The 13,747-nt window shown below is 46.3% G+C and overlaps 1 protein-coding gene across 1 annotated transcript in view; it reads left to right on the top strand.

Moving 5' to 3' along the window:
* The window catches only part of traf4a (tnf receptor-associated factor 4a), a 28,479-nt gene that overhangs the window by 8,797 nt on the left and 5,935 nt on the right, over positions 1-13,747 (top strand). Inside the window, exons 2-5 of the mRNA XM_089013120.1 lie at positions 11,761-11,812; positions 11,909-12,013; positions 12,421-12,582; positions 13,300-13,461. Of these exons, the coding sequence (XP_088869246.1) occupies positions 11,761-11,812; positions 11,909-12,013; positions 12,421-12,582; positions 13,300-13,461 (481 nt within the window). The remainder of the gene's footprint in view (positions 1-11,760; positions 11,813-11,908; positions 12,014-12,420; positions 12,583-13,299; positions 13,462-13,747) is intronic.

Below are 13,747 nucleotides of genomic sequence, written 5' to 3'. Positions count from 1 at the left end.
TCCCAGGTGTCCAAAAAACATAGTTTTCGACTAAATAAGCCTTAAAACTACACAGAATAGACCTTATTTTATGTCTAATAAATGTGCTACTGTATTGAAATGAAAGAAATTAACTGTACTGTATAATGAAGTCGTTTTATTTACCTTTGTGATGGTCGCTGATGTCGTTACCTCTTGATGATATCCGAGTGAAGTTGCCGCACTTTCTCTGCGATAATACCCTCACTCACACTGTCCCTTGCTTGCAGCTTTTCGTTAATCCAGTTTTTCAACCTCTTCAATTTCCTGAGATCGTTGCTTAGACAACACAGAAACACCCTTAGCCACGTGTAGCAATGGTCGATTTAGCATAATGGTATTGGGCCGTTAAGTCACACAAACGCACACCTTGTTGGTGTTTTTCAATGATCTCCTTCTTCTGCTCGACCGTCATTTTCTTTTGTGTCCTCTTCAGCTGAACACTAGCCTGTGGTGAGGTCTTTTTCGCTTCTATAATAGAAAAAGTACTCCACTCGATAACAAACCACGTCTGCACTCAAAGGAAGCGGGTGTGGAAAACTCGTGTGTGGTTTGGTTCGCCCGCCGAAAACTACTTTGTATGTCAAGATTATATTCTCGCGAATTTAATGTTCATAAGGCAAAAAGTTCGTAAGCTAAAGCGTTCGTAAACTGAGGTATCACTGTAACTCCAGACCCATATCACTCGAGAGTCAAGATGTCAAGAAATATGGAAACCTAATTTGCAGAAAACACTGTGAGTGCCGGTCTTTAAACGAAAACGCTTTGAGCTTCCCGCCGCTCACGAGCGCTAGCGTGGCGCCACACCCGAGTCACGGCTAATGGTTGCAATTATTTATTGCTGCGGGCCGCCGCCCTGGCCTCACTCCACAACCGGAGTGAATGTCGCTCATGTAATTGTTTGTTGCCATCTTGGACAGACCACAATTTGACATTTGGGTTGGGCAAGATTGATGGAATTTCACAAATTCGATTTGCCTTGGCGGGCCCAATCAAATGATGTGGCGGGCCAGAATTGGCCCCCGGGCCACGACTTTGACGTCAGTGGAATAAAGTCGAAAAATCCTTTTCAAAGGGAATTCATTGAAATGTTCAGTGATACCTTTGCTTACGAACTTAATTGCTTCCCAGAAATTGTGTGTAAGGCAAAAAGTGTGTATTCCAAACGTGAATGTCCCATAGGAAACCATTAAAATGAGAATAATCCGTTCCCAGATACCCATAAAACATAATTTTCAACTAAATCAGCCTTAAAACTACTCGCAATATGCCTTATTTTATGTATAATAAATGTGCTATTGTATTGTAATGAAAGAAATACACTGTACTGTATAATAAAGTCGTTTTATTGACCTTTGTGATGGTCGTTGGCTTGATGGAATGGATAGCTTTTTGCATAAAGTGTCTCAAGTAGCTCTGGGTTGTACATCTTCAAAGTTGTGATATCGCAACAGCAACAGATGCAGGCAGACACATGAGAAACTTCATTAATAGCTGGTTCCCTTGCTTGTCTCTTCTCTTCAAATTGTACAGATGTCTTGTACGGGTTATTTGTGGAGCCTGATTGATGAGATATTTTAACCTTGCAGTCTGCCTTCAATAAAGTTGAAACAAGTCCAAATTTCACTGCGTTTTCTATCCATTTTCTCACCTTTCACTTTTGTTTTTGTTTTTTTCACTTTTGTTTTTTTGTTTCAAGCTCTGTCGTCTGCCTTTCTGTTCATGTGCAGCGTTGTGTTTCTGTAACCCCTCCCCCCGCTCACTACTGCTTGTGTCCTGCTGTGTGTGTCCCTTCCCCCGTCTACCACGGATCTTGACCAATCACGTGTGGCTTTAAATGAAGACTTGGGGCGGGGAATAGAAGGCAAAAAGTCTGCTGCCATTTCAGGAGCTCTAAGAACCGGCTCGTTCGCGAACGACACATCACTCATTGTGGCGCTCAATGTGTTTCACGAAAAATAGTTCTTATGCCAAGATTAAATTCTCGTGAATGTAACTTTTCTAAGGCTAAAAGTTCATTAGCCAAAGCGTTTGTAAGCCGAGGTAGCACTGTATCTCCATTTTTTTTCCCCCTCTGCCTTTCAACGCTCAATTTTTTTGAAAAGTCTTGCAGCTTGCGGGCTTGATGAGGCGTCTCCGCCGAGGCGCTTTGTCACATCACCCGCCAGCGTTTCCGCCATCTTTGTGGAGACGCTGGCTCTTTCCTTGGCACGTCCATCAAGCCCAACTGCTGTGAATGGGGGTCTTGTGGGAGGCGGGCTGAAATCTCCGGCGGGGTGGCGGGGGGTGGCCTTCCACCTGCTCCCAGTCAAGGGTCCCTCTGTGGGGCCCGACAGGTGCGGCTGGAGCACCTGCCCCCCCCCCCCAGCCGACCCAACGGTGGGGCAACCTTGTTTTTCCCGGTGCCCCCCCCCCCCCCCTCAATGAGGGCTCTTTCAAAGGTTATTGATGCGCCCGCATGAGAGGGGCGTTTGTTTGGCGGGAGCTTCCGAGCACCACGAGTTGCCTTCTCGCATCTCTCAAAGCGCAAATGTCTTTGACGGATGCCAAAATAATAATACATTTCATTCCCAAGTGCCTTTCAAAACTCTCAAAGTCACTTTCTAGTCACAGGATGAGTTTTTTTTTCTGTGGGTGAGCAGCGGGAGCCACACGGGCCAGCGTAACTCAAAAAGATAGAAAGCTAGCTAATAGATAACTAATAGATAGCTAATATCTAGCTAGCTATCCATTAGCTGTCTGGATATCTGGATAGCTATCTATTAGCTATGTATTAGCTAGCTACCTCGCTAGCCATCTAGCTAGTTATCCATTAGCTGTCTGGCTATCTGGCTTGCTATCTATGAGCTGTGTATTAGATGGCTATCTCGCCAACTATCTTGCTAGCCGTCTAGCTGGCTATCCATTAGCTGTCTGGCTATCTAGCTAGCTGTCTGGCTATCTATTAGCTATGTATTAGCTAGCTAGCTATCGTTCTATCCATTTGAGTTATTTCCGGGTTGAGTGAGCGCTGGCGCGTGTGACTGCCGCTGCTCACCCGCAGAAAAACATCTAACAATGTCTGTAAAGTGACCTTGAGCGTTTTGAAAGGTGCTTCAAAATGAAATGGATGATGATGATGATGATTATTATAGCTACGAAGCTAGATAGATAGCTAATATGTTTCATGACTCAAATCGCTAGCGAGCTAGCTATTTTGTTAATAGATAGCTATCTAGATAATCTGTCTGTTTTGCAGACTGACCATTGTGAGACTATTAAATAATAATACATTTGATTTCCAAGTGCCTTTCAAAAATCTCAAAGTCACTTTCTAGTCACAGGATGAGTTTTTTTTTCTGTGGGTGAGCAGCGGGAGCCACACGGGCCAGCGTAACTCAAAAAGATAGAAAGCTAGCTAATAGATAACTAATAGATAGCTAATATCTAGCTAGCTATCCATTAGCTGTCTGGATATCTGGATAGCTATCTATTAGCTAGCTATCTCGCTAGCTATCTAGCTAGTTATCCATTAGCTGTCTGGCTATCTGGCTTGCTATCTATGAGATATGTATTAGATGGCTATCTTGCCAACTATCTTGCTAACTATCTAGCTGGCTATCCATTAGCTGTCTGGCTATCTAGCTATCTATTAGCTATGTATTAGCTAGCTAGCTATCTTTCTATCCATTTGAGTTATTTCCGGGTTGAGTGAGCGCTGGCGCGTGTGACTGCCGCTGCTCACCCGCAGAAAACCATCTAACAATGACTGTAAAGTGACCTTGAGCGTTTTGAAAGGCGCTTCAAAATGAAATGGATGATGATGATGATTATTATTATAGCTACGAAGCTAGATAGATAGCTAATATGTTTCATGACTCAAATAGCTAGCAAGCTAGCTATTTTGTTAATAGATAGCTATCTAGATAATCTGTCTGTTTTGCAGACTGACCATTGTGAGACTATTAAATAATAATACATTTGATTTCCAAGTGCCTTTCAAAAATCTCAAGGTCACTTTACAGTCACAGGATAGGTTTTTCTGTGGGTGAGCAGCGGCAGCAACACGCGCCAGCGTTCACTCAACCCGGAAGTAACTCAAAAAGATAGAAAGCTAGCTAGATAGCTAATAGATAACTAATAGATAGCTAATATGTTTCATGACTCAAATAGCTAGCAAGCTATCTAATCGATAACTAATAGATAGCTAATAGCTAGCTAGCTAGAGGGCTAATATGTTTAATGACTCAAATAGCTAGCCAACTATCTAATAGATAACTAATAGATAGCTAGCTAGATAGATAGCTAATATGTTTCATGACTCAAATAGCTAGCAAGCTAGCTAATAGATAGCTAATAGCTAGCTAGCTCGCTAGAGAGCTAATATGTTTCATGACTCAAATAGCTAGCAAGCTAGCTAATAGATAGCTAATAACTAGCTAGCTAGCTGGAGAGCTAATATGTTTCATGACTCAAATAGCTAGCAGGCTAGCTATTTTTTCTTCAAAATTGTTTGAAAACAAAAAGCAACAAACTGCTATGAAGGCCAAACGGCTTCTTCTCGTTTCTTGTGTGATGGCATCGCGGCGAGGGGGGGGGGGGGGTGTCGAAATTACGTCACGGGTTGGGCCGTTCCTCCCGGCAACGCGTGCCGTCGGAGGAATTCGTGATGGGGGGGACAAAGGCAGACCGAGGCGACTGGACGTCAGCGCCTGAGCCAACAAAAGAAATTTCAGCGGCTTGCCATCGAGGCCATCGGACGCGTGTTGGGGGAGTAGAGGGGGGGGGGGGTGTTTTTGTGATGTATGTGGATACGAATCGTGGCCCGCGTGCACGTCCATCACCAGCTCGGCGCCTGGAAGTCGGTGCTTTTTGTGCGTCTACCAGCTGCTCCCGAAAAACATCCGCTCGTCTCCCGTCCGGGTTGCCATGGCGACCAACGGACCCATCCCTTAAGTCGCCCGCGTGAGACGTCATCGCCTCCCGCACCGCCGCGATTTGAATACAAAGCCAAAGAGCAAATGAGATGGCTGGCGTTTTAATCATAATAATCATAATAATAATAATAATAATACACTTCATTTCTAAGTGCCTTTCAAATTCTGAAGGTCACTTTACAGTCACTGGATACGTTTTTTTCTGCGGGTGAGCAGCGGCAGCCACACACGCCAGCGTTCAATCAACCCGGAAGTAACTCAAATAGATAGCAAGCTAGCTAGCGAATAGTTAGCTAATGGCTAGAGAATAGATAGCTAATAGCTAGCAAGTAGATAGCTAATAGCTAGTGAATAGATTAGCTGGAGTAGCTGGAGGTGGGCAGGGTGCGTAGGGTCCAGTAGGATCTGTGATGAGACCGATGACCGTGGTGTCGTCTGCGAACTTTATGAATTTGACAGCTGGATGCGTTGAGGTGCAGTTGTTCGTGTAGAGAGAGAAGAGCAATGGAGAGAGGACGCATCCCTGCGGGGCTCCAGTGCTCGTGGTTCGTGTTGTGGATGATATATTTCCCAGTCTGACCTGTTGTGTCCGTCCTGTCAGGAAGCTGAGGGTCCACTGGCAGATCGTGGGGGACACACCAAGCTGGAGAAGTTCTGGGATGATGGTATTGAACGCAGAGCTGTAGTCCACAAACAGGATCCTTGCGTAGGTTCCTGTGTTGTCAAGGTGGTCGAGGATGTGGTGCAGTCCGATGTTGACTGCATCCTCCACAGACCTGTTTGCCCGGTAGGCAAACTGAAGAGGATCTAGCAGAGGTCCGGTGATGTTCTTTAGGTGGTTCAGCACGAGGCGTTCAAAGGACTTCATGACCACAGACGTCAGAGCATCAGGTCTGTCGTCGTTCAATCCCGATGGTGCTGGTCTTTTTGGAACTGGGACGATAGTAGACTGTTTGAAGCAGGATGGGACTTCACACTGCTCCAAGGATCTGTTGAAGATTCGTGTGAAGACCGGAGCCATATTATTATTATTATTATTATTATTATTATTAAAAAGCGCCGTGCCCCCCAAACCCCCCGGCGGGCCAGGCGAGCGTCCGTGCGCGCTGGCAGTCGCCTCTCCTTAATAGGCCAGGCCATGGCTTTGGCACCAGGACGGCAGCTTTTCGCCAGATTAGCGCAGAACAAACCCCCCCCGCCCCACCCTCTGTACTCGTCAATCCCTCCAATCTGCCCTCGGAGGCCACGGCTAAAATTAGACGCGCCATCTGTGATGACACAACCAAATTTCACACCTGCCGACCTCTTGTTCTCTGCAAATGAGGGGGGGGGGGGGGGATGCACTTTACTCCATGGTGACACTTTTTCACAGTTCAAAGGTCGCTTGATCTTGGCGAGGCAAGTTTTTTTGTCTTGTTCAGAAAAACAAACTTCTTTTCTGTGAATGAGGGAGCCTGTCACTTCATGAGGATTGATTGATTGATTGATTGATTGATCAACCACGGCCAGTCGAAGAAAGAAGAGCGGTCCAGTTATTTGATGGCTTACAGCAGGGGTGGCCAACCAGTCAGAGACTAAGAGCCGCATTTTTTACTATGTTACTGCAAAGACCCACATCAAGATGGCGGCGCGTGAACACACAGCGGCTCCCCTCTCTCCCGGCAAATTGGCGTTTTTGTGTTTGTTGTATGTTGTTAAAGTGTCACGGTTTGCGAGGTGGTGATGGCGGGTGCGGATCCCAAGAAGCAGGCAGGAGGGAACAGGAGGGAACAGGAGGTTGTTTGACAAATTGTATTAAAATAAAGGTCAACAGGAACAAAATGTAAAACATCAAAATCATCTGAATGGAAAAAAATACAAAGTAGCAAAAGAAGACCAAAAGTAAAAGTCCACCAAGGTTAAACAAACACATCCACAGCATACACATTGCTGACAAAGCAAACATGCAGTAAACAATGAACCGACACCGGCTGGTCGTGCCGGGTGTCCTTTTAAGTGTCAGTGATTAAAACGGCCAGCACCTGCGAGGCTGCAGGCAGGGCTGACGTCGCTACCCGTTGGTCGCCAATCTGATCGGGACGACCAGCACCTGTGCAGGTGCAGGCGGGGCCGACAGCGCCCCCCGTTGGTCGCCAACCAGATCATGACATAAAGTCATTATAAGTGCCTTGCACGCTGGGTCTGAGAGGACAGTAATTTCATTTGTGCTGTATGTCATGCATATGAGCATATTTGACAATAACGCTGACTTTGATCAACATAGCGACACATGAACACCTCATCCCTCACACACTCAGACCTCTGCTCAGATAGATTTATTATAAGTATCACATTTTAAATACAAAATCAACAAATATATTGGAAATTGACTCCTACAGTACTAAAACCACAGCTAACAAAGAACACTGTTTTTACACACACAAACTCAGTTCAACCAAGTCCACAAACAAAAATATAATAATTTACAATAGTGTGCATGTTGCTTAGTGGGACATCTGGCATTCTTTGTCTTGGTCAATCCTGATTAAATCTGGCTTGCATTCTGTTGTTGCCACTCAAAGCAATTCAGTCAGAACCGATCAATGGTTTGATTTCACATGTTTCAGGGTAGAAAACACAGACTCGCAGAAGTATGTTGACCCAAACAATGACAGTATCTTAAGCGCAGCCGGTTTGACATTGGGGTATTTTTCCATTGGCACGCGTTTCCAGAACTCAATGGTCCCTTCCCTTAAAGCAGGTTTCAATTGATCTTCCGCACAAAGATCGATCATCTCTAACTCAGCCGCAGCTTCATCTGTGACTAGCGGGGCTTTCAAACAGTCCGTCTCCGCATTAAACGGGTCGACAAGGAACGTAATCGGCGGCCTTTTCAGTTGTAGATCACGAAATCGGGTCACAAAGTTTTCGTGCAAGTTTTCAACCAGTGTTGCATATCTGGCTCTTTGCTTATCCAGGGCGGCGCTGGTGACTTGCCCGCTGGCTTTTAGCAGAGTGGAAAAATGTGTTAAATCTCCCTTTTGAATATGCGCCTTGAACAGCTTCAGTTTGTTGACAAACGCAAACACACTTTGCGCCAAGTCAGGCAGAATTTTTGACTTACCCTGCAGGGTAAGGTTCAGTTTGTCCAAGTGACAGAGCATGTCGACCAAAAAAGACAGATCCATAATCCACTCGTGGTCCGAGAGCACGGGATAGTCGTTTACTTTCTCTTCCGTGAACAGTTTCACGGCATCCAACAGCTCAAAAAAGCAAGAGAGTACTATGCCTTTGGACAGCCACCTCACAGTGCAGTGTAGCGGCAGGTCACCTGGAAGCCCTTAGTCCAGCTCAGCGATGAGATTCTTGAATTGTCTGTGGTGAAGCGCATAAGTGCGGATGTAGTTGACGATTTCCATCACAGGCTTCATGACATTCTCTAAATTCAATGATTTAGACACGAGTTGCTCCCTGTGGATGATGCAGTGGAAATTCCAAAACTCAGGAAATGTTTGCTCAGCTTTGCACAGCCCCACAAGCCCGTTCACAGATCCGAACATGGCAGGTGCTCCATCCGTGGCTATTGCTTTCGCAAATGCAGCCATCATTGTTTCCTTCACATCTACGCCAAGGGTTCTGTCTTTCAATAGCACAATATCAAGGAGTTCTTCTTTGAGCACACGATCCTTTGTCACAGACCGTGCAAATAATGCCAATTGAGTCTTGTCTTGTATGTCACAATTTTCATCCAATGCGACACTAAAATATGCTTGAAGGTCAGAGTGCAGCTGTCATTCAATAGCGGTGTCTGAAATTCTGCGTTCAACAGTGTGGACAGTTGGACATCTGCTACCATTTGTTTTAGTTTGTCGTTTTCAGGAGACTGTCACGTTTTGCAAGGTGGTGATGGCGGGTGCGGATCCCAAAAAGCAGGCAGGAGGGAGCTGGAGGTTGTTTGACAAATTGTATTAAAATAAAGGTAAGCAGAAATAAAATGTAAAACATCAAAATCATCTGAACAGAAAAATACAAAGTATCAAAAGAAGACCAAAAGTAAAAGTCCGCCAAGGTTAAAAAAACACATGCACAGCATACACAATGCATGCAACAAACATGCAGCAAACAATGAACCGACACCGGATGGTCGTGCCGGGTGTCCTTTTAAGTGTCAGTGATTAAAACGACCAGCACCTGCGAGGCTGCAGGCAGGGCTGACGTCGCTACCCGTTGGTCGCCAATCTGGTCGGGACGACCAGCACCTGTGCAGGTGCAGGCAGGGCCGACAGCGCCCCCCGTTGGTCGCCAACCAGATCATGACAGAGACAAGATTTCAGATGTAAAGATGTATTTCTTAATAAACCCCCCCCCTTCGTTGTATGGCTTTTTAGACTGTGCAATGTTCCAAGCCAGTTGGTATGATGCAAGCGTTACTGTCTCTGAGTGCTTTGTAAATTTTCGGAAAAAAATGATCTGCTTTTCAGTCTGAGTTTTTAAAGTGACCAACTTGTGCTTGCGAAGTTCAGTCCCTTTGGGGAATTCTCGGTCGAAGTTCGCGTGGAGTAAGCTCAACTCTCAACTCTCCCACTCTGTTAAAAACGTCCTGTGTTCGTCTTCATCTTTTCCCTATATTTTTTTCCCGGCCATTTTGAGAGTAAACTTGACGCAAATTGGTTTACGACATAAATGATTGATTTTCATTTCACGCACATGCGTGTTAACGTCACATGGTCAGCTTGATACCGTAATTTCACGACTATGAGGTGCACTTAAAAGTCTTCACGACTCTCAGGTGCCCTTAAAAGTCGTACATTTTCTCCAAAATGTGCAGCGCGCGCTATGGGCGCGAAATTACAGTACATAGAGGATGAATGGCAGCGCCAGCGCCAAACATTTTTTACGCTTGTCATGCCGGCCCCTTAAGAGCCGCATGAAATCAGCCAAAGAGCCGAATGCGGCTCGGGAGCCGCGGGTTGGCCAGGCCTGGCTTACAGGGTTTTTGTCTTGAAAACGCCCCCCCCCCCCTGGCCCCTAAAAAAAACCAAGGTCCACAAAGGGTGTCAAAAAAGAGCCTCCATCTTTTTTTTTTGCTAACCTTTTTTTGCTAACCTAAGCTAATGTTGGTTTTCTTTTGTTGGTTGCACAGCTCGTCGGAAATGTTTCCATTTTGTGCGTGCGCGTGTTGCGAAATTGGACCACGTCACCACCCCCCCCCCCTCCGGGAAATGGGCCACACTTCCCAACGCGTACTCCGTCATAGTAGTGCTTTTTGTCTCAGTTCTCATCCAATTCGGTTTTCAACCAAAAATGTTGTTTTTTTTTATGCCATGGTATCTGACCGAAATTCGATTCTCTAGACTTGGAACGGATTAAAACTGTTGATTATAGTGGAAAGCGCTGTTTTGGTTTTTGAATCAATCGACTTTTGACGTTTTCTTGAACGGATTATGGTCAAAAACCGAGGTATGACTGTACTTGCAATCATGAGTCAGCTCCATTTTGTATAATAAGACCCCCCACTAACCATCAACCCTGGTGGAGTTGGAAGCCCGGGAAACGGGCCACACTTCCCAACGCGTACTCTGTCATAGTAGTGCTTTTTTCCCCCCTTTCTTCCACTTGCCTTTTTTTCTTTTTCCTTCTGCTGGCAAGTTGATTTGATCCAGAGGCCCAAATTTACCACCCAGCCATGTTGAAACAAGCTGCAGGAGAGAGAAAAAAAGAAGTGTTTCCAGCGACCGATCCACGCTACAATTATTGACAGTCCAACCTCAGTTTAGGAATGTCTCATCCAATTCGGTCACCAAAATTCTATTGTCTAGACTTGGAACGGATTAAAAATGTTTACATTGATTACAGTGGAAAGCGCTGTTTTGGTTTTTGAACAAATCGTTTTTTTACGTTTTATGGAACGGATTATGGTCAAAAACTGAGATATGACTCTATTTGTAATCATGAGTCATCTCCATTTTGTATCTTAAGCCCCCCCCCAACTACCCCCCAACCCCGATGGAGTTGGAAAGCGTGGGGTGCGTGCCGGGGTGCCCCTTCCGCCCCCTAACGCACTGTCACAAAGAGACGCGCGGCCCGCACGATGCGCCCGGCGGGCGAGGCGAGCACTGGAATCGCGCTGACAGCCCGTGACGAGGCTCTTTTGACCCTATTCGCCGCGTCACGTGGGGAAGGGGGGGGCGAGTGGGGGGGGGGCACAGCTCCATCCACGGCGCTTTTGTCCAGAGCGCAGGACCTGTCGCTTCGCATCTCTTCATGGCCAGGGCTTGCGGTGCGGTCGGTCCGCTCTGTGCAAACGTGCATTTTTGCACAAATGCTTCCATGATAATAATCATAATAATACATTTCATTGCTAAGCGCCTTTCAAAACTCTCAAGGTCACTTTACAGTCACAGGATCAGTTTTTCCGTGGGTGAGCAGCGGCAGCCACACGCGCCAGTGTTCACTCAACCCGGAAGTAACTCAAATAGTAAAAAAGCTCGCTAGCTAAGACATAGCTAATGGATAGTTAGCCAGATAGCTAACTAGATAGCCAGACAGCTAATAGATAGTGAGCTAGACAGCCAGCCAGCTAATAGATAGTGAGCTAGACAGCCAGCCAGCTAGCCAGTTAGCTAATAGATAGCAAATAGATAGCTAGCTAGGATATGAGCAACAACAAAGGCAGTTAAAAAAAAAATAAATAACCCCCTATGACCCCTGCCCCTCGGCTCTTGCAGCTCCTTTGGGGGTCCATTTCAGGGACAACCATTTTTTTCTCCGGTCCAATCGTGAAACGCGTCCGTTTTGTGCTCTAATGGCACTTTCGGACCAAGCCTCTCTTTTGTCGCCCCTGCAGCGAGGGCGTCTTCAAGTGTCCCGAAGACCAGCTGCCTTTGGACTACGCCAAGGTGAGGCACACTTGAACCCCACATGCCCAAAATGCCCTTTTGAAATCTTGCGATGACTGAACTATTTTGCGCGCCAATCCATTTTTTGCGGCGCAGATCTACCCAGACCCGGAACTGGAGCAGCAGATCTTGGCGCTGGCCATCCGCTGCATCCACAGCGAGGAGGGCTGCCGCTGGACGGGTCAGATGAAGCAGCTACAGGTGAGCCAGCGGTGCCGCCCAATTCCGCTGTGGTCCTTTTTTCCCACCCCAGCCAACGCCAATAAAAGAAAGCCTTGTAATAATAAAATAATAATAATAAAAATAATAATAAAAAAATACATTTCTAAGCACCTTTCAAAACCCCAAGGTCACTTTTCAGTCACAGGATCAGTTTTTCTGTTGGTGAGCTGTGGCGCCAGACGCGCCAGCGTTCACTCAACCCGGAAGTAACTCAAATAGATAGAAAGTTAGCTAGCTAATAGATAGCTCATAGATAGACAGGTAGCTAGATAGCCGTATAACTAATAGAAGATAGCTTGCGAGCCAGCTAGGTAGCTTGCTCGATGGCCAGCCAGGTAGTAATCATAACAATCAATAATCCCACCCCCTTCCTTGTACCCCCCCAGGGCCACTTCTCCACCTGCGCCTTCAACGTGATCCCCTGCCCCAACCGCTGCTCGGTCAAGCTGACGCGACGCGACCTGCCTGACCACCTGCAGCACGACTGCCCCAAGCGCAAAGTCAAGTGCGAGTTCTGCGGCAGCGAGTTCACCGGCGAGGCCTACGAGGTAGTGATGTGTCATTCGCGAACGAGCCGGTTCTTAGAGCCGGATCTCTGAAGTGAACGAAGAGAGCCGGCTCCTAACAAGGTGCCGAAAATGGGAGTTGACTTTTTTTGTCCACTATTCCCCGCCCCCAGTCTTCAGTTAAAGTCGCACGTGATTGGTCAATATCAGTGGTAGAGGAGCGAGGGGAGAATTACAGTCACACACAGCAATGAGGAGAAGAGGGGTGGGGGGGTTAGGGTAGACAGGTGGACAAATGTTATCACATGATGTTGTTATTATTATTCAATTTTTTACTAATTTGTATGATGGCATTATTAATATGAAAAGCAAATTAGTGACAGCTGATTATCAGACAAGAGTAACCACAGAAAGACAGGAAAGACAAAAGTTAGTGGATGCTCTCTGTGCACATATAAAGCAATCCATATCAATAAAAATATTTGATAGCGTGTATTTTTTACATAATTTTATGGGATTTTTGGTAGTTAATTAATTTAAGCAACAAAAAAAAACGAGGATCCATTTAGGAGCCAAAAGAACCGGATCTTTTTAGTGAGCCGAGCCAAAAGAATCGGCTCTCTGAAAAGAGCCGGAGTTCCCATCACGACTACGAGGTCCAAACTAACTCTGTTTTTGTCCCCCCTCCCCACGCCGTGCGACAGCCCCTGACTGAGGTCTTACACCCCCCCTTGAATTGTTTCTGGTGTGTGTGTTCAGAACCACCAGGGCATGTGTCCCCAGGAGAGCGTCTACTGCGAGAACAAATGCGGGGCGCGCATGATGCGGCGCCTGCTGTCGCAACACAGCACAGCCGAGTGTCCCAAGCGCACACAGCCGTGCAAGTACTGCGCCAAAGAGTTCGTCTTCGACACCATCCAGGTCAGTTGCATTCAAAATCTCGCTCTGCCCAGGCACTCGGGGCCACTCTGTACCGCTCAGCGGCAGGAGTGGTTTTCCGAACTAGGGCCTGATGTGCCAAAATGTGTCCAGTCCAGTGCCAGGGTTTTTGTCATCCCACAGAATATTGACTTTTAGGACTACATAAACATTCAATGCGGCGTAAGAAATCTTAGATTCTCTTCTTTCATCAGAAAAAAAATTACTTCCTAAGTGATATGGCTCCGGGGTTATCTGAGCGTGAAATGAGGATGTCTATAACCTTAAT

Source organism: Hippocampus bargibanti, linkage group LG14, assembly GCF_051943395.1.
Source record: "Hippocampus bargibanti isolate YZ-2025 linkage group LG14, ASM5194339v1, whole genome shotgun sequence".
NCBI classification, from domain to species: Eukaryota; Metazoa; Chordata; class Actinopteri; order Syngnathiformes; family Syngnathidae; genus Hippocampus; species Hippocampus bargibanti.
The sequence above is the reverse complement of the archived record's forward strand: the minus strand, read 5'-3'. Positions and strand labels throughout refer to the sequence as shown.